At 37.1% G+C, this 27,968-nt stretch overlaps 1 protein-coding gene across 1 annotated transcript; it reads left to right on the top strand.

Annotated features, from left to right (window-relative positions):
• LOC147391201 (zinc finger CCCH domain-containing protein 48-like) lies at positions 1-27,924 on the top strand. The gene is given in 10 exon segments (XM_086457426.1): positions 1-787; positions 790-1,020; positions 1,100-1,195; positions 1,281-1,370; positions 1,519-1,620; positions 7,856-8,002; positions 21,971-22,090; positions 22,180-22,239; positions 27,042-27,139; positions 27,511-27,924. Coding segments are annotated over 10 exon segments (1,311 nt in total). The 5' UTR covers positions 1-541; the 3' UTR covers positions 27,632-27,924.
• The last annotated feature ends 44 nt before the right edge of the window (positions 27,925-27,968 follow it).

The following is a 27,968-nucleotide window of genomic DNA, read 5'->3' on the forward strand; positions in this document are numbered from 1 at the left end:
AAATCAAATTTGTCACGGGTCTCGATCCGATGCAATCCCGACCCGATTTAACACTCTTCCCGGATTGCCAACAGGCCCCGCACATGGGTGGGCGCGAGCGAGCGACGCGTTATTTAAAGTGCTCGGGGATGAAAACCTCATAAGTCACATCACGATTGTGTTCGATCGAACTTCAAATCAAGTTGATTTATTGTTACTCCTCGTTACGAATTGAAGATTATCAATCTGGGTGTGATACATCTCATCATCTCTGCAATTTCGAGTTTCTTCTAGGGAACGAGCCGCCATTTAAGGTGGTTGAAGAAGTTGTCGCTCAGCACCTCTATTCTGCTTATTAGGGTTCAAGAATAGCTTCTTTAATAAATTTATAGTTTTGTGTTCTTCTTCGATCAATTGTTTGAGTTTAGGCGAAAGAAATATTCTAATAAATTTGATTTCTTTTGGATTATTAGAGAAGGCATAGATTAGGGATATTTTGATTTGGAGGAAGAGAAAAAGGGATTTTGATTGGTCCTGAATTAGGGTTTATTTTGTGGTAGTTATGGATGTCGACAATGGAAGTAAGAGAGTGTTCAGTCGTCTAGGAGGAGGGCAACAACAAAGTATGGAATCACAGAAAGTATGCTATCACTGGAGAGCAGGGAGATGCAACAGATACCCCTGCCCCTACCTGCATGGCGAATTGCCGCAGCAGCAGCGGACCAATAATTTTATGCCATCGAAGCGATCCCATGGTCTACCCGAGGATGGGAATGTCTCTAGTTCTCACGTATTTGCACGTAGAAAACTAACCCTAACTCTAATGTACAATTGTCTTCAACATGGGGTCGTGGTCGGGGTCGTGGTGGTGGGGCAGGAGGAAGTGGAGGATTTAGGGCTGTTCCTCAGAATAGTCAAGAGAGACTCTGTAAATATTGGTTGGCGGGGAAGTGCTCCTACGGGGATAATTGCAGATTTCAGCATCAATGGTTCAGTAGTGATAGTTTCTCATTGTTGACACAGCTTGCCGGACATGAAAAGGTATAGTAAATAATGTCGATCGGTTTCTTCGTGGCTGGTTTCAATTTCTTTAGTTTGAATGAATCATCTTTTCTATCAGGCTGTTACCGGTTTTGCCTTTCCCTTGGGGTCTGATAAGCTCTACTCTGGAAGCAAAGATGAGTCTGTGCGAGTTTGGGATTGTCAGAATGGCCAGGTTCTTACAAACCCATTTTTTTATTTTAAAAATTTGTTATGAACTCTTGTTTGGTGGGTAAGGTTGCTGTGACTATGTTTTGTAGTGTGCTGGAGTCATTAATCTGGGTTATGAAATTGGCTGTATGATTAGTGAAGGTCCATGGATTTTTGTTGGAATTCCAAATACTGTCAAGGTAATCTTCTTATTTTTTTCTTGGATTATATATACTTTTTGCGATTTGGTTGATGTTCTTTTACCTATTTTTGGTTGTTAAATTACTTTACAGTAGTATGACTAGGAGGTTTCTTCTACTTCATTGGATTGTGACGATGATATTGCAGGCTTGGAACACCCAAACTAACTCTGATCTTAGTCTTAATGGGCCAGTTGGACAAGTTCATGCCCTGGTTGTGGGCAATGGGATGCTTTTTGCTGGAACACAGGTATTTCTTTATTTTATATTTTTGGTGAAGTATAGAGCATGCTAATTACTAAGAGAAATAATCAAAGGTTCAAAAAGCCTAGGTGGTCGAGATGACCTTCCACTTCCAAGCACAAATCAAAGTTTGGATTCAACAATTATTTGCCCTTCGCGGGGGGGGGGGGGGGGTGTTGTTTGGTTAATTTTGATAAAGTATAAAGTTTTGGAAAAAATTCGGGAATTATGCAAATGACGGTTTTGGATTTCTATTTTTTTAAGTGAAATGTTTTTTATTAAAGAGGAACATGGTCAAGATGACCACTCCGGAAACAAAGAGTACAAACAAAAGAAGGAAAAAAAAAATGCTTGTGATCTTAACTTTCTATTACAAACCCACTCCCATCTTCTCACAAGGTCCTCGAAGAAAATCCCACTAGCTTCCTTAAAGATCAAACTCCAATAAAAAATAGTAGTCCCATAGGGTCCATGATGACTTCAAAATCTGTTCTTATTAAAACACTTTCACAATTTCTTTCCATCCACACCCTCCAACATATGGCGAAGGGGATTAGACTGCACAATCTTCTTTTGAACGCTAAGAAGCCGTTACCAAATTGAGGCCAATTCTCAAAAACCACCCAAATAGTCTTTGGAAAACATCCGTTACACCCAAAAAACAAAGGAAGCGAGACCAAACTCTCAAGGCTACCACACAATGAAGGACATGATTCACAGATTCTCCTTCCTTTTTGCACATACTACAAAAATTCATAGAGATATTACCCCGCTTCATCTAGCTATTATGATGATATTTTCCTTGATATATTTACTAGAGTTTGCTTATCCTTCTGGCAAACATCCTCTTTGGGGTAGAAGAAAAACAATAAAGTTGGAGGGGTATTATTGGAACAAGGAGGAGAAGAGGAAAGACAATAAAGTTGTAGGGGTATTATTGAAAACATAGGAAAAAAGGAAAGACGATATAGTTACGGGGACATTATTGGAAAATGGGAAGAAGAGGAAAGACAATATTTTAAGTTGAAGGGGTATTCTTGGAATGGGGGGTAGAAAAGGAAAGGCAAGTTGGAGGGGTGATCTTCAAAAGGGGGAGTAGAAGAAGAAAGGGAGGAACATGGTCCATTCAACCATGCCCAACTTTTTGGGATAAGGATGATGAGCCTTTTGTAGATTCAGTGCTAATCTATAAGGGAACCAACTATTAATGGTTGGAATGGTGAAGGCGAATGCGTTTCAGAGGCAACGGCCGGTTACAAGGCTGATGGGGAGGGCGACTCTTGTCCAGGTTGACCAGAAAGTCTTCAAGGTTCAGCAATGCTGGATTAAAAAAAATTTGGGCTTAAGATTGGTGGAGAAAGGGGGCAAAGGCTCCTTGGAAATACTCCTCTACGAGGACATGATCTGGTTAATCTAGGTGTTTGAATGATGCTCCTTGATTTCAAAATAAGGAGATTTGGAGCAAATTGGTGGTGACGGGCAAGTGTAAATTAGCTTGCGGATATAGAAATGACTTTGGTCGATTCATTAAAGCAACAAAACATTCAGGAGCTGGGTGGTCTACTTAGCTGTTAATCCTATAAGGGAGTGATAGCTGGATGGAGAAATCTGATTGAAGCATTGGAAGGCTACGATGTTGAAGGGGGAGGTATCCTGCTTTGGCCAAAACTAGCAATCAGACTGAGTTCGATAGACCAATAGCTTTGAAGGTGAACTGGCCAAGGATTGGGAAAAAACCTTCAAATTTGGAACCTTTGGTAAATGGCAGTGGGCCATCATTTGCAAAGCCCCAATAGCAAAGGTTATTTGGGAGGACGTGGCAGAGGCAATATCTTTGCTAGTAAAGGCAAATAAGGCTATTTGTCTGATTCCCTGTGGGGCTAGTCTCAGACTAATCTTTTGTTAAAGCAAGAGGGAGTTCGACTCTCTAGTAGCTCTGAAATTAGTGAGGATTCAAGAAGCTGTGGTGGGACTGAGATCTTGGTATGCTAATTGCAACAATATCGTTAAATCGTGGGATAAGAAAAATACTTGGATTGACGTTGTGGGTTTGCCATTTCATCATTGGAACTTGGAAGCTTTCCGCCTCATTGGGGGTTTACTGGGAGGCCTAATTAAGGTAGGGAAGCAAACAAGGGATCTTTTGACCTTATTGTAGCCTTCATTAAGGTGGGATGGAGAACTTTGGATATCCCACATTGAATCAAGCTGCCAGGGAGAGGTAGGGAGGTGGTGGTTGGTTTGTGAGTTTCAAATGAGAGGATGGGGTCATAAATACACTTGGCAATAGGGGTAATTATAACGAGAAGGTTGCGAGTGAGCCCTTGCCAAGGGAGAAGCTATCTGTTGTTGGTAATCTTCAGTTGGAGAAGATGATGCTTGTTGTTAGCGGAGAAGACCTAGAAATAGGTGAACCTGAGATTAAATCTCAACTTTCCAATTTGAATTTCGAAATTAAGGAGCATGCAGAGGGTCAGGATCTCATTACGAGCCAAATCGCCAACTGATCGTGGAGGGGTGGGGAGGAACAATTGTTGTTAGATAGAGTGATAGGAGAGGAAAGGCAAATCTGTGGGACAAGGGAGTGGGTTGAATGTACTTTTGGGGGCCCAGTAGCTGGGGTAGAGGAGGTTGGGTTGGAAGAGGAAGAAACCCAGCATGTTGGATCTTTTAGCTTCTGTGGATGGGCCAGATGGTAGGACCTCGAAGCCTCTGGACTTTGTTTTGGAACGAAATATAGATTTAATTGAGATAACTTATTCAGTTTAGAAATCGATCAAGATAGTTGCTTCTCTTGCAACTGCCCCAAAGGAAATAGGTAAGGCTCTTTGGGATTGAAGGGAGCCATGAGAATCCGATGCTAGGGTCAAAATGATTTGTCTCCCAGAGGGGCTAAGGGGTTTCAAGTTCTCCTGTAGAAACTTGTGGTTATTCAAGGGTTGGGGGAGGATAAATGGCAATTTGCAATTATTTCCGACGATGTATTGGGAGGTAATATCAGTTGACTTCGTGTGGTTTTTATTTGGGAGTGGAGGCCACTGCGGGTTTGTGTATCTAGATTGAAGTCCAACCTGACAAAGTTTTTGGGCAAGGGGACTGTGGTATTATGCTTCTGGGGACAGAAGAGGTGAACTTTATTGATCCACTTGATGAGCTTGCAAGCCATCAATTAGGAGTAAAGCAATGGGGCTTAGGGCACACAAAAGGCTCTTTTGACGTAATTTCTACTTCATGGTCTTCTTCAAGATCCAATAATGATGTCTCACACTCCTCAATCTCACTATTGCTTAGATCAGGCTCATAGATTTTTTCATTACTCGCATTGAGTTTAGATGCATGAATTTTTCACATTTGTTTTGTTATCCCTGGTCGAACACTCCAATTTAAAGTGTCCAAGAAGATTGCACTGGGAGCACAAGTTTTGTTGTCTAAACTCATATCATGGATCACGTGATTGCATGTGTTTTCGCTTTCCTTTATAATATGGTCATGAACAATGCAAAATTATGCCCAATAGCGGTGCATTTGACGTAATTCTGACAACATATTTTCAACTCCTTTGAGAACATCTCTGTTTAGTCCATCTCCCATCAACGTGATCTGCTAATTTTTTTTTTCATTTTGCTTGAACCTAGGTTCTGATACTGCAAATGTCTTCAAAGGGAGTTTTTAGAATTGCACATTTGTATTTGTTTGAATTCTAGATTTATCTTCACAAAAAATCAGTCCATTCCAAAACCTCTAACCCTATATTGAAACATGTTTGGCACAATGTTTGACTCTCTCTAGGGCCTTTGAAGGCTCCCATATATATGGAAAAAGGTTGCATGGATCGAGGGACTATGTAGAGTAGGGATTGAGGTTCACACTTAGGCCACGTGGACTACTTTGCTGGTCCAAATGACAACTCAGTCCTCTTGTTTGTGGTGTAGATTGGGTTTGAGAAAAATAAATCCCTTGGTGCCAGATCTTAAGTTTAAAAATGGATTGCCATTGAACTCTTAGATTTAAAATTTAAATCCAACAGTGCAAAAATATCTTCTTTTTATACCTTTTTTTGGGAGTTCATAAAATTTCATGCTCTCTATACATATGGCACCTAATGGTGTATTTGGGTTCTACGTTGACATGTGGTTCATAGAGATAGATGGTCCTTCGGTCCATATAATCCCATCTCTCTTTCCTTCGTTCTGAAGTTGAAGATCATGGAAAAGAAGGGCCTGTTTGGATACCAGTAGCAGAACTACTCTTCCAAAGAACAGGAGTTGAAGTACTCTATGGAGGAGCTGGAAAAGTAATTCTGTGCAGAAAGGGCGTTTGGCAATCAACTCTGTGAAGTACTGGCAGAAGTACTTTTGTGCTGGAAGTCTGTTTGGGAACCATACTGACTTCTCATGACTTCTAGAAAAAAGACCAGAATACCCTTATATTATACTAGTTACTTTTTTTATCTTTTAGTGTCATAATATGCCTTCAAACTATACTGTTTTTGACATTTTAACTATAAATATTAATATAATATAATATAATAAATATTAATATAATATAATATAATATTTTAAATATTAATATAATATTTAAATATTAAATATTAATATAATGTGTTTAAATCTATTATACTCAAAATTTTAAAAAAAATTGACTGACTGTCTTTTAGTGTCATAATATGCCTTCAAACTATATTATTTTTGACATTTTAACTATAAATATTAATATAATATAATATAATAAATATTAATATAATATAATATAATATTTTAAATATTAAATATTAATATAATGTGTATAAATCCATTATACTCAAAATTTAAAAAAAAAATTGACTGACTGTCTTTTAGTGTCATAATATGCCTTCAAACTATATTGTTTTCGACATTTTAACTATAAATATTAATATAATATAATATAATATTTTAAATATTAAATATTAATATAATGTGTTTAACTATAAATATTAATATAATATAATATAATAAATATTAATATAATATTTTAAATATTAAATATTAATATAATGTGTTTAAATCCATTATACTCAAAATAAAAAATAAAAATTAATATTAATAAATGTTTCTTTCATTTGATTTAAGGGCAAATGAATTAGGAATATTTTCATAGAAAATTAATAAAGTTAAGGGTATTTTGGTTAAAACGAACCATTAAATTTTGACTCCCTGCAAGATGAGTTTTGAGAAATAGGTTTTCTCGACTTCTTCACGAAGAGTAATTTCTTGCTCTTGCGCGGAGTAACTCTTCGAAGGAGTTGTTTATCCAAACGCATCCAAACGACTTCTAACTCCCCGCAAGAGTGAGAAGTAGCCAAGGAGTCCTATCCAAACGCCTACGAAGATTCCAACTACTTTGCCATTAACGCTCTGTTAGAGCTCACAACATCCCCTTTAACGACCCAAATCTCTCTAACCGCTGCTCCAACTACCTTTTTGACCTAAAAACCCTAGTTGAAAAGAGATCCCAAGGCCCCAGCCTCTACTCATTCCTCCATCGCCAAGTCAATAATCACGATCAAGACTGAGATCTAGGTATGGATCGATAGCGTCGATCTCTCTATCTCATGTACGTTGATCTTTTTCTTAAATGGATATCTGGTAATATTTTAAGGTGGGTTCCCTTCTTCAATTTCTCTATGACGAGACATAGTTTAGTTCCCCTATTTCTTCCCCTTTCTCTCTTGATCTGGCCTAAAATGCCCTAAAGCCATCGTCTTCGGCCTCCACCTCAAATCGCAAAAAAAAAAAAAAAACGGTGCTTGGATTGATTGAAATCCTAAATGGATCAGATTCAGTTAAGAGATTCATTGATCTGATCGGATTTGGATTATAAGCTAAATATTTCGGATTGGTAACGGTTGATTCGGTACCAAACTGATACACTGCCAGCCCTATTCTCTGGGTTACTACATCCTAAGGCTTTGCCACAAACAGATAGTGCTTGGGAGCTTTATTGGGCCCTGTTACCTCGATCAGTTGGGACTCAATTGATAAAACTACTCGGTGAAACTCACAATCAGTTTAGGTCTGGGAATTTGGAAAATATATCAATGAAGCTCTTTCTTGTTGGTCATCTTGATTACTTTGAATATATTGCATTTACCTATCAGAAAAAAAATAGTTCAATTTTTTCTGTCTTGTCTATATCATTGTATTGTATTGACATTCATTTTTGTTATATATATGTATTCTTTTACTGATATGGGTCAGACAAAATTGTTTGATTTGCTTCAGGATGGTAGCATATTGGTTTGGAGATTCAATGCTACAACCAATGACTTTGAGCCGACAGTTTCTCTTAAGGGGCATAATCTTGCTGTTGTTTCATTAGTTGTTGGAGCTAATAGATTATATTCTGGATCCATGGACCATACAATAAGAGTAAGTTGGTTTGTTTACTATCACTACCTACATCTAGTTTCTGTTATTTGCAGTTCCAGCATCTATTATTCTCAAATGATTGCTTTAGAGACATTCAATTCAATGAGTTTTACACAAAGGATCTGTCACTCCTTGTTCTGTGAAACTTTGTGCTAAGAAAACATCAATGCTGTACAAGCCGCTTCTATGATATATAGTTTAGACCATGTTTGAGTAGGTGAAAATGGCATGCTATGGTGTAGTGTGGCCTAACTAAGATATGTGTGGTGATGTGATGCAATAGAAAATGAGGCCTACTAAGAAAAGTAGGCTTGCTTTGTTCAAAACAAAAAAGCGTGCAGAAATGGAAATAGTCTTCCAGGTGGTTGAAATAAGAGACCCACCAAGTTCCCCTTTAAGTGAGGTAAACCACTATTAGAAAAAGCTTCAAAGAAAAAATCCTAGCTATCCATCTAAAGCAACACGCTTAGTTTCATAACAACAATTAAAATACCTCTAATTTTTATACCAAACTTCACAAGTTTCCTAAAACTTTTGAAGCCTCTGAACAAGTTTTCAAACTCATTTGATGGCTTCCCTATTGTATATCTGAGTTGAAAGTTTTCTATTAGAAATTAACAGCATATAGATCGTACATAATTTGTGGTAGACCTCTTTTTCTGGCCTTTGTCGTGACTTTGAACAACTGTTGAACTTGATCTTCATATCGGATCTAAATCTTGATTGTATCACTCAACCCTTAGAAATGCTTGATCCTAAACTTCTTCGCAGTTGGATGTATTAATTGGGTACCTCTTTGTAAGTGATCATCATGGCGGCATGACGATATCATATGAGGATGGTTGGTGTGATGGTCTATGGTGAGATGACTGGATCATCTTCTTCATCATAGTAGATGTCATTTATGGGATCTCCATATATAGCATTCCATGTGTCATTCACATGGCTTTTTGTATTCATCTCTTTTTATCTGTTGTAATTACTTCGATTTGTTCATTGGTACGCGTTCCCTTGAAAAAAAACTTCTTGTGATACCAATGATGTCCTTGGGAGAACTAGGTTGGTTTTTATACAAAACCTGAAAAACTTGCAAGAAGACTTAAAAATAGTCTTCCGAGTGATTGAAGTTAGAGGTAATCCATCAAATATTTGCAAGTAAGGCTAGCGAATGTTAGTGAAGCTTTAAAAACTATTTAAAATATTATTAATCAATCAATCTATCACAAAAGTTATTATTAATTAATAAGAAATTTTTTACATGTAATTATTAGAAAACGCTCGTAAAAAGTAATTTTATTATTTTTGATGGGGATATCAAAGCTTGAAGAGTATATTTTATTTTTCTTTTTATTTAGTTTTATGTTTTAGGGCTTTATTTCTATGTTTTTTTTTGTTGAGATTTTTCATGTTTTTATTGGTCCATGGTCTTATTATAATGTTTAGAGGTAGTTTGGTAAATGTAGTTTGTCTTTTATTTAAGTTTATATGGGTTGCAAATTAAGAGAGAAAATTACGAAAATTTGATTATTTATTTGGTATTTTAGTTACATTAGGACTCTTGGTTGATTTTCTTTATTTTATAGATTTTATTAGGGTTTATTGACGAAAATTGGTGAATGGAATAAAAAGAAATACAAAAAATTTCTGTTTTTTTTTTTTGTTTAGATGTTGGTGCATTTATTGTGGCGATGCCATTGAAATCATTGGGGGTGATTCCAATGTATATATATATATGGGAAATGTTCAGCAACAAACATTTTGGCAAACATTTTGGTAAAACATTTTTCAAAACATGGGTTGGAGGTTTAGGAATGGGCTGATTTTTGGTGAGGATGATCTCTACGATGAGGAGATCATCATCACCAAAAACCAGCCCATTCCAAAACTTCTAACCCCATAAAAAATGGTTTACAAAAAATGGACGGTCCACGATTTTTCAACTTGTAAACTGGGGTTAGAAGTTTTGGAATGGGTTGATTTTTGGTGAGGATGATCTCCTCACCGTAGAGATCATCCTCACCAAAAATCAGCCCATTCCAAAACCTCTAACCCATGTTTTGAAAAATGTTTGCCAAAATGTTTGTTGCTGAACGGGACCCTATATATATATATATATATATATATATATATATAATTTTTCTTTAATTATTTTTCTTCTCTTCAATTCATATTTTCTACAATTTTTTTGTTTATTTGTGAGAGATCAAGAAACCATCATCAAGAATCCCCTTAATCCTTTCACGAAACCAACCCATAAACTCAGTTTTCTTGATTTTTCTTGAATTCTTAATCTGGAATTTTGATTATTGAATCGTGATTTCTTGAAACTCCTTTTCCTCAACCCTTAATCATTTTCCCATTTTCTTAACTTTTAATCCTTACCCTACAAACCTTAACCATTTTCCTTATTGAAATATCGTAATCTGCAAAACTTTGCGTTTTACATTTTAATAGTTAATTGGGATTTTGAAAACTTTTTTTTTAAAAAAAATATATAAAAACCACAACCAAACCCTTGGGGTTGAACCTAAACGTTTGAGGTAAGCTTATTGTAGCTCAAATCCTTACCCAAATCCCAAATTAGATTTCCTAACTTCCCCCATATTGCATCCTCCCTCATCATCTGGCATGAAATTGGTATCAGAGCCTAGGTTCAGACAACACAAATTAGCAAATCACGTTGAGGGGAGATGGACTCAACAAAGATGTTGTTAGTGGAGCTGACAAATATGTTGTCAAACATATGTCGAACACGCCACTCTCGGACATATTCGTTGTGTTTGTGACCGTATTATAAATGAAAACAAAGAGCACGAACAACGACATGAACAATGGTATGAAGAGTTCAAGAAACATAACTTGTGCAGCAAGTGCAATGAACAATGCCATGTGCAACATTATAAATTAGAGTGTTTGAAAGTCCATGCACTTAAACTCAAGGCGAGTAATGAAGAAATCTATGAGCTAGTTTTGGTGAGAGTGAGATTGACGAGCATCATTATTGGATCTTGAAGAAGAATCTATGCCTGGAAAATCTGAACTACTGGAAAAGGAAATTGTTGAGTCGCTATATCCTTTACCGCTTGCACATGTTTTATCCTATGGAAAAGAAAAAGTAAATAATTTTTTGAATATACCAATGGGTTACATCATACATGAAGCATTTCAGAGTGCTGGTTTCAACTCTTGCCAGAAAATAAGAGTTCAATGATTATTTATTTGGTTTGATGATATTTATTAGAGTGTGGAGGGTGCATTGGTTGAGAAGCAAGTTATGATCAAATTGCATGAGGATCTGTTGGGGAAGTACCTCAATTTTATTTCGTGAGTAGCGCAATCTTCCCAGCCAGGCAGAATTGATGGGGACATAAGCTTGAAGAGTAGATTTTATTTTTATTTAATTTTCTTTTGTAGGGCTTTATTTTTATGTTTTTTGAGCTTATTTTCATGTTTTATTGGTCCATGATCTTAACATGGTTTAAAATGTTGTTTCTTTTCGATGTTTCAATTTTAAAAAAAAATTGAAACGATATCGAAACATTGTCGAAACAATACAAAAGATTTCTGAAACATTCTAAACACTAATATTGTTTAAAGATAAATTCTTTCCCAAAAGACCATAGTCAAGGGTCATGTCATCAGTCTTAAACACAGGGGTATATCAAATATTTACCAAACATACTTTTCATAAAAAAAAAGAATATTTACCAAATACATGAGGGGTAGGTCTAATATGACCTAGTCTCTATGGGAAACCAGGGCCACGGACATCTTTTTTTTTTTTTTTTAAATTAAGAGGAGACGAAGCGCAGCCACATATTTTTTTTTTCGGTTTTAGAGAGGAAGAGAAAAAAAAGAAGATTGCAGCATATTAGCCACTCAAGTGCGCCCGTCACTACCCAGATTTCTCTCTCGATCTCGTAAATTTCTTTCTCTATCTTGCAAATCTCTCTTCCCTTAGATTTCACTCTCTCTCTTTGATCTCTCTTTTCCCCTAGATCTCTATTGACGATCTGTGGATTAGGAAATATCATTTGTTGTTTCGAAAATTTTGGTGTGGCGATTGTTTCATATCAATTGGCCGAAAAACTGAAAATTTTCGTACAAAACATTACGAAATGAAACGAACTTTAAGCCATGGGTATTTATTTGATATTTTAGTTTTATTAGGACTTTTGGTAGATTTTCTTTGTTTTATAGATTGTATTAAGGTCTATTGACGAAGATTGATGAATGAAATAAAAAGAAATACTGAAAATTTCTGTTTTTTTATTGTTTGGATGTTGGTGCATTCAATGTGGTGATGCCATGAAAATCATTGGGGTGATTGCAAAGTAAATATATCATTTTTTTCTTTAAATTTTCTCTCTTATATCTTATTCTCCAATTCATATTTTCTACAATTTTTTTTTTGTTTATTTGTGAGAGATCAAGAATCCATTAAGAACCCCGTAATTCTTTCAAGAAACAAACCCATAAACTCTGTTTTCTTGATTTTCTTGAATTCTTGAATTTAGAACTTTGATTCTTGAATCTTGATTTCTTGAAACCACTTTTTTCTCAACCCTGAATCCTTTCCCCATTTTCTTAACCTTTAATCCTTATCCTACAAACCTTAATCATTTACCCTTTCCTTTACTCGATTGAAAATATCATAATTTGCAAAACTTTGCGTTTTACATTTTAATAGTTAATTGGGGTTTTGGAAACCCTTTTTAAAAATAAAGTAAAAACCACAAGCAAACCTTTGGGATTTACCCTAAACGTTTGAAGTAACCCCCTATTGTAGCCCAAATCCTTACCTAAATCCCAAACCAGATTCCCTAACTTCCCCCATATTTCATCTTCTCTCTCATTGTCTTGCATCAATTCTTTTTTTAATTATTAGAGGTTATATATAGGAATTAGATTGCTTATATGAGATCAATACCAATGCTTAATGTATGTGATTATGAGTACCCAACCAAAATTCCGTTGATCATGAAATAATCAATGAGTTATGAGTTACCGTAAGGTCCTTAAGTTGTCATTTGAGAAGGGTCTACTTAGGATTATGAAAAACGTCCAGCTCCTTTAGAAGATGCAATACTGAGCTTATTGGCAAAGGAGAAGAAGCTTTTGAACCTTAAAAAATCACAGCATTTAGACTTATAATCAAACCACTCACAAAATGACACAAGGAGATGGATTTAAATTCCACCAAGCTTAGATAACCTTCTTGACGAGTATCACTTTAGAATCAATTGGATTGATGTGAAACTTTGATGATGGCCTTTTAAAACTAGGTGGAAGTAGTTCCAAACTTGGCTTGCAAATTCACATTGTAGAAACAAAAGGACAAAGTTATCTTGTTATGACATTGGTACAACGACCATCCACTCCTAGACAAATAAAGCAAGTATGATCTGAGTGACATCTAGAAAACTCCATAAATAAAATAACCTCAAAAAAACATTGAAACCAGGCTCGCGGGGATTGCTTAAGGCCATACAAAGATTTAAGAAGTCGGCATACCTTTCCAGAATACTGTCTCTGAAGACGAAACCTAGGAGGGGGGTCCATATAAATAATCCCAGTCAAATCACCATTCAGAAATGTGTTTTTCATATTAAGTTGGTGAAAAGACCAGGAATGACACAACTAAAGAGATAAGAAGTCGAACAATGGAAAGTTTTACAACCGAAACAAACATGACACCAGAATCTTTTCTAGGAGTCTGTGTAAACCATTAGCAATGAGGCGTGCTTTATACCGATCAACAGTCCCATTAGCGAGATATTTCGCAGTGAAGACCTATTTACAACCAACAGTCTGCTCCCCAAATGGAAGGGTGACAAGCTCACAGGTATTATTTTTCTGCAAAACATCCATCTCCGCAGTCATAACTCTAGTCTACTGAGGGTCTTACAAAGTCTTTGATATGGATTGAGGAATGTGGATAGAATCAGTGGTTGCAAGGTATGCCTGATAAGAGGAAGAAAAATCTTGATAGGAAACAAACGGGGCAATAGGGTGATTAGTTACACCCCCTGCTTACCTTAGCGAATGGAAATTGGCAACTGAGAGTTGGAAATAGAAGAGCTAAGGACAGGTATATGTGTAGAAGTAGGAGTGGATATACTTGAATCCAAAGAGGAGGTTGACAAAGGTTGAAGAGGATAAGTGCGACGAGTGTAGACCTTGAGTGTCGGGGATGATAAAGGACTGGAGGCTGCAACACTATAGGAGATGGGTCTTATAAGGTAGAAGAGTTTTTCAAAGTAAAGGTGGCGTGAAAGTATGGAACATTTTCAAAGAAAGTAACATCAACAGAGTGTATATAACAAGGTGAGAAATTGGATCATAACATCGATACTCTTTTGACATAGAGGAGTAACCTAAGATGACACACCGAATAGCTTTGTCATCCAATTTCGTGCGTTTAGGGGTTTTGTCCTGAACAAAGCACATATACCCAACGACTTGAGGTGTAATGGGGAAAAGTATACTATCAGGTTGAAGGACATGGAGGGGCATTTGTCCCTCTAAGGTGCGACTTAGGACACGGTTAATAAGAAAAGTCGTAGTGAGGATTGTCATATTCCAATATACCTTAGGAACATGCATCCCTCAAAGAAGACATCGAACAATGTTCATGAGATAGGGGTTCTTACGTGCCGTCACCCCGTTCTTCTCAGGAGTATAAGGACAAGTGAACTGATGAAGCATACCATGCTCATGAAGATGGGAGCGAATCTCATCAGATATATATTTCTCTCATTGTATTGAGTTTGAATCATTTTAAGAAAATTGACAAAGAGAGCACCTCAGAGAGAGAACGCATCAAATAAACCCAAATACAATGAGAATAATCATCAATAAACATAACATGATATCTATGACCATTAAAAGTTGTAACGGGAGAAGGCCCCTAAACATCAAAATTAACTAAATCAAACATTGCATTAAATCGATGCATACGAGGAATAGAAGTACGTATATGTTTAGAAAGTTCATACATAGAGCACTGAAATTTATGATCACTACAAGTAGTTTTTAAAGTAGGAAAGGAAGAATGTAAGTGTTGAAAATTGACATGTCCTAAGCAATCATGCCATAGGTTCAGAGTCTGAGATGAAAACGTGTGACTCTTAGAGGAAGGAAGCACAGAAACCGGAGTAGCAGTAGGCTGAGATTCAAACAAGTACAACCTATCCCTCTCATACCCCTTGCCAAAAATCCTCCTCAAAATCAGGTCCTAAAAAATAAGTAAGAAAAGAAGTAACTTAGTATTTTAGAAATTTAGTAATACTACTCACAGACAAGATGGAGAGATAGGTGAGGGACATGAAATACATAATCTAGTGAAATCTCGGAGGATAAGGGGATGATACCCTTACTGTGGATAGGTGTAAGGGATCTATTAGCAAGGCGAACTAAAATGGCTAGACTCACCAGTCATGTGATCAAAGACACCAGAATCAATAACCCATGTCAGAGTAGAGTTAGACTAAGTGACATGGAAAACAAATGATGTACCTGGAGGCATAGTAACAGAGGCCACAGTTGAAGAGAAGTGAGTGTGCATGAATCTGATCCCGGATAATAGTGGTAATTTGAGTTTGTAGTTGTTGCTAGTCAATCGTGTCAAGTGAAGGAAGATCAGTTATAGGAATAGATGACGACTCCACTTTAGCGGCATGAGGAGCAGTTTGTGCCAATAACGAAGTGGAGGAAGATCGTGATATTAGATGAGGATAGAGTTGAAAATAATGAGCCTTCTCATGGTTAGTCTTCCCACAATGACTGCAAGTAAGGCCACTCCTTGTATTATGGCCAAGGTTACCACGATCACGATTCCTTGATCTATAGGTACGAGAGTTGGAAAAACTCGAGTTGACAGCTAAGGCCATTTGATGTGTAGTTGGTTCAAAAAGAATGTCAGGGACCTGAGTCTAAGGAGGAGCAATACGACAACGACTCATCATTATCAATGGTCGCAAGTATCTTAAATAAAAAAGGTAAACGAGTGGCGTTGAGGATCTGTCTGTAGTGCCTCAAACTCTAGACGTAGACCCATAAGAAATTGGTAGATCTAATGTCGAATAATCCTCTTAATCATATAACCGGCTGCCTCTGAAGACAACTCAACCATAGACTCATAATGAGAAAGTTCCTCCCAATGTGATTGAAGGGATCCAAAGTAATCCGCTAGACTTTGAGTCCCTTGTATAGTTTGGGCCATGTCTCAATAAAGCTCATAAATATTCGAGTCATTCTTAGTGAGTATGTCTAAGTAAGTGATAACCATAAAGATGGGAATGACTCATGGTGCATGAACATGGAATAAATGAGATGCTCCATGGAGATAAATAGTCACCCAAGAATAGTGCAGTTGTTGATCTCTTATGATTCAAATTTAGGATTAGTAAGTAGTGGTTTAGTAGCAGTCCCAGAGGGTTATCCAGATTTCTCTCTACTACCTAGATAGAGTTGCATAGATCGGGACCATGATTGAAAGTTTCGATCATCGAGAATAGCAGTGGTGATACGTTGGGTTGAAGAGTTAGACCCAAGAACTATAGTGGAAGTCGTAATTCCTTGTTCCAAAGACATTGCTTTGGTTTGAAAGGAGATCTGAAGAAGGAATTTGGAGGGCCAAAAAAGAAAAAAAACTTTACGGGAACCCTAGGTGCGATAGCAAGCCTCCCAAGGCTGTGAAGACGTTGCCACAGGTCTTCCCAACACTTCAAAGAACTGTAGCAGGCTGAAAAAACTCCAATAGGGGCTGTCGCAAGGTTGTTGATCTTCCCAACAACATTCAAAGTGCTGCCGCAAGGTAGAAAACTGCTAAGGGTGGTTGTTGCAGGGTTGTAAAGCTCCCAACAACACTTCCAGTGCTGCCGCAGGGTTGTAAAGGTTCTTGCGAGGGCCCAAGTCTTTAACATCAAAGGCACAACCCAATAACACCTTTACCCTGTCAATTTACTGGGTATCATCTCCAGTTAAGATAATATCATCCACATAAACCAGAATAATGGTGCAACGGCCATCCAATCCTTGACGTATAAAATAAGTATGATTTGAGTGGCATCTATAAAACTCCATAAATAAAATGACCTCAGAAAAATGTTGAAACCAAGCTTGCGGAGACTGTTTCAGGTCATATAGAGATTTGTGAATGCGACATACCTTACCAAAATACTCCTCCTGAAGACGAAATCCAGGAGAAGGGTTCATATAGATAATCTCAATTAGATCACCATTTAGAAATGCATTCTTCATGTCGAGTTGGTGAAAAGGCCATGAGTGACATACAGCTAGAGAGATAAAGAGGCGAACGGTGGTAAATTTAGCTACAGGGGAAAATGTAGTGCTAAATCCTTTCTAGGAGTTTGTGTAAATCCCATAGCAACAAAGCGTGCCTTGTATCGATCAACAGTGCCATCCGCAAGGTACCTAACAGTGAAAACTCATTTGCAATCAAAAGTCCTCTCCCTAGAGGGAAGAGGAAAAAGCTCTAAGGTATGATTCTTTTACAAAGCATCCATCTCAGTAATCATGGTTGCAGTCCATTGAGGATCTCGTAAAACCTTTGAAATAGATTGGGGGAACTCGAATAGAAGCAATAGTGGCAAGGTAGGCTTGATAAGGAGAGAGTACTTGATAGGAAACAAACTGGATAATAGGATGATAAAAAACACACCTCCGCTTACCTTTGCGAAGTGCAATAGTTGAGTGTGAGTCAAAGATAGAAGGGATAAAAGTAGGGGTAGGAAAGGATATACCTAAGTCCAAGGGGGAAGTTGGCAAGGTTGGACAGGGGCTAGGGCGACGAGAGTAAACCTTAAGTGTTGGTGAAGTTTGAGAGAACATCGGAGAAGGCAACACTATAGGAGAAGGATCTTAACAAGAGTCCTGTAAAGGAAAAGAGTCATGCAAAGGAAATGAGTCCTACAAAGATGTAGCACGGAAGTAGGGAACATTTAAAAAAAAAAAGTGACATCCATAAAATGTATGACATAGATGAGTAGTCCAAGAAAATACATCGAATGACTTTGCATCTAACTGCGTGCGATGAGGGGTGTGGTTCTGAACAAAGCAAGTGCACCCAAACATTCTAGGTGTAATCGGAAAGAGGGTGCTATCAGGACGAAGAACTTGAAGATGCACTTTTCCCCTAAGGTACGACTTGAAACATGGTTAAGAAGAAAAGATGTAGTGAGGACCGCCATTTTCCAATAAAATTTAGGAACATGCATGCCTCGAAGAAGGCAGTGGAAAATGTTCATAAGGTGGTGGTTATTGCGTTCCATCACCTCGTTCTGCTCTGGAGTGTAGGGACAGGTTAACTGGTTGAGTATACCAAGCTCATGAAGGTGATTGCGAATCCCATTAGAGATATATTCACCTCTATTATTAGATCGAAGAGCTTTAACAGTGATGTTGTATTGGGTCTTAACCATTTTAAGAAAGTTAATAAAAATAGGAAGCACTTCAGATCGAGAACGCATCAAATAGACCTAAGTACAATAAGAATAGTTATCGATAAATGCAACATAATATTGATGACTAGTAAAAGCAGTAACAGGGGAAGGCTCCCATACATTAGAATGAATTAAATCAAACATATTATTAAATCGATGCATGCGAGGGATATATAAAGTACATGTATGTTGGGAGAGCTCACATACAGAATACTGAAACTTATGCCCACTACAAGAATTTTTTAAAGTAGGAAATAAAGAACATGAGTGCTAAAAATTAGCATATCCTAAGCGAGCATGTCACAAATCTAAGGACTAAGAAGAAAAAATATGACTCCTAAAAGAGGATAGCACAGAGGCCGGAGCAACAGTATGCGGAGATCCAAAAAGGTACAACCCTTCCCTCTCATATCCCTTGTTAAAAATCCTCCGCAGAGTCAGGTTCTAAAATGTACAGTGAGTAGGAAAAATTCACTGAGTAATTTAGAGATTTGGTAATACTAATCATAGACAATAGATTAAAAGATAGGAGAAAAACATAGGGCACAAAGTCGAGAAATACTGGATGATAAGGGGATGGTACTCTTGCTGTGTATAGGTTTATAAATCTATCAGTAAGGCAAACCTCCCTATGAGTACTAGGAAAAATAAATGAAGTGAAATGACTAGACTCACCGGCCATATGATCAGAGGCACCAGGATCAATTACCCATGTCAAGGGAGCTGGGTTAAACTGGCTTACATGGAAAGTAGAAGATATACCTGGAGTTGTGGTAACTAAGGCCATAGTCAAAGATGAGTGAGTATAAGCACGGATTTGATCATGAGCAATAGTGGCAATCGTGGCCTGAAGCAATTCTAAATCAGTAGTGCCAAGAGAAACAGTTGTGGGAACAAGCGAGAAATCCACAGTGGCAGCACGGGGAACATAATACCCCAACGAAGGAGTGGCAGTAGAGCTCAACAAATGAGTATGACATGGAAAACATCGGGCCTTCTCATGGTCTCTCTTCCCACAATGACTCCAAATAAGACTACTTCTTTGACTACGACTATGTCGACCACGACAAGTATTAATAGTACTAAAAAACCATCCAGATTTGCATCTATTTCCCAAATAGAGTTTCATGAACCAAGACCAAGATAGATGCGATGTCATAACTTTTAGCAACAATAATCAAAAGTAGGAAGACTACAATTTTAGGAAAAAACGTGGAAGGTCAAATCGATATACACTTAGGGTGCGAGAACCAAGAGATTATTAGAAACTGGAGATAAGAAAGAACTTGAGGTCACACCAGCTTCAAAATAGAACAAAAAAATAGTGGAAGCCTTCCTCGAAGTTGAAGAGCAAATCATATAGCCAAAGATTTGGCTTGAAGGGAGGTCTGTTGCCAACCTAAATCCAATGTGCGATTATCAGATAGGCAAAAAACAACGGGTATGTGCATAGCAACCATACACAGGAATCCACAGTGGCAGTCATAGAGTAGGTATGTGAACAGCAGTACCCAGCAGCCCTATCGCAAGACAAAAATGCAGTCGTAGGGCATAAAAACAGTGCAAAAAACCCTAGAACAGGGTAGGAAAAGATCCATTCAGGCTTGTGCACATCCTAGGGCTGTCATACAGACCCAAAACAGCAACAGTACAGCCCTAGGGCTATCACATAGACCCAAAGCAGCAGCAGCACAGTCCAGGCAGCCCATTCAACCCAGCCAGCAGCCCTATTGCACACCCTAGGGCTGTCTTGTTGTTTTGAAACTACAACAGCACAGTCCAGGCAGCCCAGCTAACAATCCAACTGCCCTATTACACACCCTAGGGCTGTCGAACAAATCTAACACAGCAACAACACAATCCTTGGCAGCCCAGTCAGCAACCCAACAACCCTATTGCACACCCTAGGGTTGTCGCACAGACCTAACACAGCAGCAGCACAGTTCTAGGCAGCCCAGCTAGCAACCCAACAACCCTATTACACACCCTAGGGCTGTTGCACAGATCTAACACAGCAGCTACACAGCCCATACCTCACAGCCCTATTGTAACAGTCACACAAAAATCTGTTTGCAACCCAGCAAACCAGTCTTTTTTTATCGAACAATCATCCTTATCGCATCAAGCGATCAAGGTATTCCAAACCAAAGAGAAGGAAAAAAAAAAAAGAAACTCCCGAAGGGGGGATCTTCTAATGAAGCTACTGTTAGGTTAGTTTGATCTTAAGGTCTAAACGATAGATGGGAGGAGAAAAAAGAGGAGAGGAAACGAGATGAAACTTCACGATCCCAAAACCAAAGTGGAGGAACCCAAGGAGGAGTCGATGGGTCCTCTAAGGCTCTGATACCAAGAAGAATTGTAAAAAAGAGAATTGTCAAGTCTTATAATGAGAGCTTGACAGATATTTATATTAACTAATGTGTGAATAGACATAAATGCCCTTACATAGAAATAAATAGAAAACTAATAATAAACTACATTATTCCAATACTATCTTTCACAAGATCCATAAATTTAATATTTTAGATTTAACCCGGCAGGACTAAAACTTTGGTTAAAATTATTTGTTTGTTATTTATTAGAATTTTCTGATTTTCTGTGATAGAATCTAGCAGTTTATTATAGTTATTATTCTTGGTAATTCCATCTTGATCTCAAAACCAACATCTTAGTTAGTTTCATAGTCCTGCATCAAGGATGCTTTCAAGTGTGCGTGCATTTAACTCTGACTACGCAACTCTATTGGTTCATGTGTCATGCCCATAGCCCTTTGGGGTTTTATTGTGAATCATGACATCATATCTTGAGATTCGTTCCTTGCATGCTATGACACGTGTCAGACTCATGTTAGTTTGTCAGATCATGCATTCCTCGATGGTGGTTTCTTTTTGATTGATTTGTGTAGTAATCTTATCCCTTGGGAATTGGGATTGACTCCGAAACATGACTTGACACGTGTTAGTGGTGTCGATTTGACAATTTGTGGTGGTTGGCCTTCTTGTGCACATGCATTGGTTTCCTCCGTTTTGTCAGTGTTGGTGGACTCTGGCTACTGGGAGATGAGCCCCAAAACTCTGATTAGTTGAGGCGGTCAATCTAGATGTGCTGATCTGATTCTAGGTTCGAATAATACTTTAAGTTTCTTTGTGGAACTGAGATTCGTGTTCCATGTTTTTGACTTGGATTCAGGGTGTCCCAACCCACGAAACTTTATCCTCTACAATCTTCGTCTCATCTAGCCAAAACTTTGTCCAATTGATCACTGATTTGATTGTTAGATTGTTCTCAAGAAGAGGTAACCGGATAATCTTGAAAGGAAAAAAAAAACAACCTCGAATATTTAATTTGATCCTTTCTTATTTCTTTATTTTACCTACACATGTACTATGAGTCACACTTTGTTTTATAATAGCTTTGTTTTTCTGTCTCTACATTCATTTTATTTTGCTGGATATGTATTTCGTTCATTTCTCTTTGCTATAAACTATTGTACTTCTTTCAGGTTTGGGATCTTGAGACATTACAATTTGTTCAGATCCTGACAGAACATACTTCAGTTGTTATGTCTGTTCTTTGTTGGGAACAGTTCTTACTATCATGTTCATTGGACCAAACAATAAAGGTTGGTTTCTTTTTTATGCTTGTTTTATAATCTTATAATTGTGTAGCTTTCAATTTTAGCTCTTTATTCTGGTTCTTTTGTTTTTGCAGGTGTGGGTTGCTACAGAAAGCGGGAACTTGGAAGTAACCTATACACACAATGAAGAGCATGTATGCCATATGATCTATTTTAGTTTTATTTCTGTACATATGACCTTTCTTTAATGCTTAATTTATATTTAACGGTAAAATTTTATTGGCAACCTTGCATAGGAACATCAATTGCAACTTTTGGTAAATGTGAGCATGCAATCTCTGCATCTTTATAGCAAGTTGGGGCATTTATTAATTGTGATTTTTGTCAACTCAGTGAACTTATGCTGACTGATTAGATCTACTTATTATTCATAGTTCCAGTTTTTTTTTTTTTTCAATCCATAATATTTATTAATTTAGCTTAGAATGTGGAGTCATTTCTTCAGTTTTATGAGTTCTAGAATCTTTGGTACCTTATTTTTTGATAGATAAGGAAGTACCTTTGCTTTTGTTAAACAGTAATTTTTTTGATTAGTGTAAAATTTTTGTTAGAGGAGAAAAGAGGTGGCCAAGGTGGTTATTGTACAAGATGGCTAGAGAAAACAAGAAAAAAAAAATGGCTCAAAGCCAGCCCACACACGAGCTTATCATGACACAACATCTCCCACCTAAGTACAAAATCCTCAAAGAACAGCCCGATGAACTCCTTGCTCAAAATTGTATGGAAAAAGGGGCAACCACTTGCCATACAAGTAGGGAGGAAAAGTAAAAATAACGAGAAGACCAGTACTAGGTGTACAAAGTCAAAACAAAAGAAAAATAAGTTAGAATAATGATGAGGACACCACGAGTATACCCTTCAGAGTGTTCCAGAGGAGGAAAAGACATTCAAAGTCATTGTGGATGGACGGAATATGGATGATCACCATTTCATGGATCATTCTCATTGGGTCAATATATTTCATGTTTTTATTTAGTTTATGTTTATGAGAGTCTATTTTAGTATTTAGGATGAGTATTTGGGGTTATTTTCATGTTTTATTAGCCTATGGTGTTAGTATAGGTGTTTAGGAGCAATTTGGTAACTTTATAATGATTTTTTAATGAGTTTCATGGGTTGAAAATTCAAGGGAAATAAAGTTATAGGATTGGGACATATATGGTATTTTTAATTTTGTTTTTATTTAAGTAGTTTAAGTTTTATTTACTACCATTGGATCTTATTATATTAGTTGTATGGTTGCGATAAGATTTAGGGTTTACAGAACATTATAAGCACATGTTTATTATTGTAATTTTCTCTAATGATGAATAAAAATAGAGATTGAGCTTTTATCTTCTCAACAATGGGTGTGGTGTGAGGCCATTTTGGAGTGCGTCCAAGATTTATTTTTCTCTATCAATTTCTCCATCAAGATAGTTATTTATTGTTTTCTTAACATCTTCTTTCCCACCATCTCTTTTTAATGTTCTGTTTTAACCTTTAAATCACTAGCTTTGATTTTCTCAACAATAAATGTGGGGTGAGGCCATTTTGGAGTGAGTCCAAGATAACATTATTTTTCACCGTATTCATTCTTTACCTCTATGTTTGGCTTTCGTTATTTTGTGACTTTTGTTGATGATTATAGTGGTTACTCTTGGGTATATCTCTTGCAAACAAAAGATGGAATATTTCCATCTTTTAGACCATTCATAAAATGGTTTGTACCCAGTTTCATACTATAATTAAAATTCTTCGCTTTGATAAATATATATATATATTTTTTTGGGCGGGAGGAATATTTGGTTGGTGGTGTGCAGTCTTATTTTCTTGGGCATGAAATTGTTCATCAAACTTCCCTACTCGTTCCTCATCAAAATGGAAGGCTGAGAGAAAAAATTGACACGTTGAGGTTGAGCGTGCATTTCGTTTTGGAATGCTTGTTCCTAAATTTTTTTGGTCTAAGTCTGTCTTGCTTTGATTCTATCTTATTAATTGTATGCCCTTTTGTATCCTTAAATTTAAGTCCCCATCGTCCTATCCTACATTTATGGTGTCACCTAGAGTATTTGGGTGTGTTTTTTATGTGCATATTCATCATCCTCATCGGTGCAAGTTTGATCTTAAGGCTTTAAATGCGTTTTTTGGGGTGTCCTCCAACTCAAACATGGTACAAATGCCATCATCCACCGATTCGTTGTCGTTTTGTGTTGATGGATGTCACCTTTGTTGGAATATGTTATGTTTAGTTTTATGTCTTTTTGTTATGTTTCTAGTTTTTCCCTGTAAGGGCATTTGTGTCCATTCACTCTGATTATTATAAATACTCTGCCAAGCCCTCATTGGGACTTTACAATTCTTCTACTATTCTTCTTGGTATCAGAGCCATAGAGGACCCATCGACAGCTCATCTTGGGCTTCTTTTCTCTTCGGTTTTGGCCCCTTGAAGCATCACCATCGTCACCCTTCTCTCTTAACCTCCAATCGTTTTGTTTGATCTTGGAACCAAACAAATCTAGCAGTAGGTTCATTTGAGGGTATCTCCTTCGGGGGTTTCTTCTTTTTTATTTCTTTTTGGCCCAAGGCGTCCTAATTGCAAGCTGCTATAGGGCTGTTTTTGCGATAAGCCTACACTTTCAATGTTGTTAGACAACTATTGCTATACTGGTTTGCTGCTGTGCTGCAACTTGGATGTTATTCACTGCTGCATTAGGGCTGCTTGCTGGGCTGTGCGACCTACCCTTGCTGTTTTCTGATTTTTTCGATAGGCCCCTTGTTGTTTTCTGGGCTGTGCGACTATGCTTCTCCCTCCCTTGGTGTTTTTATCCTAGTCTGATTCGAACAGTCTGGGCTGTGCGATTAGGCTGCCCCCTACCCTTGCTGTTTTCTGGGCTGTGCAACGAGGCTGGACTGTGCAACTAGGTTACTGGCTGTTTTTCTATGCTGTTTTGCAGCACGACTGTGCTGCTGGGTTGAGCTGCTATCTTTTGTGAGATTGCACTGATTTTTTAGCCTCTTCGATTATCGCAGAAGACCTCTCTTCAAGTCAAAGCTTCGTCTTTTATGCCTTGGCTGTTTTTCTGCTTGTGTTCTTCTCCTCTTTGAAAAGCAAATTACCTAACCAAAGGGAAAAGCTAACTTTGATTATGAGTACACTTGCAAGTATCCCTAACTATTTCCTTTAACTCTTCTCTCTGCCTTGGAGTGTGGAGTTATAGATGGACACACTCGTCAATCTCACTCGTTTAAATCAGGCTCATAGATTTCTTCATTACTTGCCTTGAGTTTAGGCGCATGGAGTTTGATTACATTTGTTTCATTCTCCTAGTTCTAGCACTTTGATTTATAATGTCCAAAACGATTGCGCTTGGACCACAAGTGTTGTTGCCTGAGCTTCTTCATACCATGGATCACGTAATTGCCTGTGTTCTTCGTTTTCCTTTGTAATACGGTCACGAACAATGCGAAAATATGCTCGAGAATGTCACGTTCGATTTATTTCTGATTACATATTTTTTAGTTTCTTTGAGAATATCTCTGTTGTGTCTATCTCCCCTCAATGTGATCTACTAATTTGTGTTGTCTGAACCTAGGGCTTTGATACCAAATCTGAGGCTGGGTTGGGATTGGGTTAAGGATTTAGGCTAAAGATAGGATAAAGCCAAAAGGATTTGGGTGTTGAGATTTAATTTTGTCCACAATTCCAATGGCCTAAAAATACAAAAAAATACAATTAAGGCTAAGGATATAGGTTTATAAGGGTTAGGAAATGTTTAAAGGTTAAGCTTTATAGGGTAAGGAAATGGTTAAAGGTTAAGGTTTATAGGGTAAGGATCAAAGGAAAGGGGAATCAGAAAAGGATTCAGGGTTGAGGTTTGTAGGTTTCAAGAATTCAAGAATTTAAGAAAGTTAAAAGAAAAGAAAATTCAAAAATTAAAAGAAAAAGAGATGGTATAGGAGGATAGAACTTTGAAATCATATCAAAGGTTTCTTGAAATCACGCCAAGAATGATGGAGAACCCACTTCAAAAAACTCTATGAAAGAAATTTATTCTTTATTCATCAAATTCTTCGTTTAAAAAATAATCCTAATACAATCTATATATAAAGAACATAAATCCAAGAATCCTAATAAAACTAAAATACCAAATAAATAACCTAATTTTTGTAACTCTCTCATAATTTTTCAACCCTTATAAACTTAAATCAAAGACATTATAAAGATACCAAACTACCCGTAGATATTATACTAAGACCACGGGCCAATAAAACATGAAAATAAGGCCCAAAAACATAAAAATATAGTCCTAAAATAAAAAAATAAAAAAAAATCTACTGTTCAAACTTTGATGTACCTATCATATGCTTTGCTAGTTAGGTTTATAGTAAGATACCAATGAGTCTTTATTGTGGCATGAAAGCCGCCATCGGCATTTCTCATAATCCAGTTTAACATGACAAGATCAAGCATATTGAGGTTGATCGACACTTCATCAAAGAGAAGCTTCACTAGGGATTAATTTGTATATGAATGAAAATTTGATGGGTGGAATTCTATATTTGCTTATCCCAAGATGGATTTAGGCTTTACCATAGGAAATATCATCTTGGGTGATAGAATTTGATTTGATTGTAACTTATCATAGTCCTCTTATAAATTCAGGTTTGCTATTTCATGATAGTGAGAATCCTCTGTTGATAGAAGTCTCTAGGTTTCGAAGTATTGTGTACATGTGCTGGAAAAATGTAACTATAATCCTCTGTTAATAGTTATTCTACTAATAATAGCTTCTGCCATCATTTTCAGAATGGCGCACACATTTGGTTTTAGAAAACGCTGATGCTTGTGTATCTGTTTACATTGTTTACTCAACACTGCTGAATTATGGTTATTTTAAAGAGTAAATAAAATATTATATTTACAGCTAATGAATGATCTACTTTGTTCTTATAGGGTGTGCTTGCTCTCTGTGGCATGCATGATGCACAGTCCAAGCCTGTATTGCTGTGTTCATGTAATGACAACACCGTGCGTCTCTATGATTTGCCATCGTAAGTTCCATACACACAACTGTCTGTCACCGAAGTATACGTGTCTATGTTACAGACTAATTCTACCCACTAACCCCATCAACTTTCAGTTTGGTTGATGATTCTTAGCCATTGGACTTGAGAATCTATGGTTGAAAAATGTAAGGGCTCCAAGCCCATGTTGAAAATTTCTTAAATCCATTTGCTAGAAATCACCAATCCAGCTGATTTTGACTTTAAAGCTCATGGGGTCACTGGAACGAAGGAATGCCATTGGCAATATTGGGTTCAAATAAATTTTTTTGTGTCTAATGCCTATGGGTTTCTTCTTTATAATGTTTCTCCGCCCATAGATGGGTTAACAGATTGCGTTTCTATCCTATGTGTTTCAGATTTAGTGAGCGGGGAAAGATCTTCTCCAAGGAGGAGATTCGAGCCATCGAGATTGGTCCAGGGGGTTTATTTTTTACTGGTGATGGAACTGGTGAGCTCAAAGTATGGAAGTGGTCGTAATTAAATTTTATAGAAACTGTTTGATGAGAGAGGAATTTGTATTTTTTTTCTTAGATTTCCATTTTTATATTTATATGTTACAAAAGGAATGCTGAGATATGGAAAGGCGTAATGAGAAATGAATTACCATTTTTTCTTAGTTTATCACTACTCCACAAATGTATTCAAGTAGATTTGTCCAATTATAAAAACTCGGCTGGTTTTTTGAAACCTTGGCCTAGTTAATTGGTTTGAATCTCTTGTATATGTAATTTACTTCTAAGATTTTAAATATTTGTGATTACATTGTGAAATGGGATTCTGTTGTTTCATCAATGTATTTGAACATGTTATCGCT

The sequence above is a fragment of the Akebia trifoliata genome, chromosome 11, assembly GCF_017979445.1.
Source record: "Akebia trifoliata isolate Shusen 1 chromosome 11, ASM1797944v1, whole genome shotgun sequence".
Lineage (NCBI taxonomy): Eukaryota > Viridiplantae > Streptophyta > Magnoliopsida > Ranunculales > Lardizabalaceae > Akebia > Akebia trifoliata.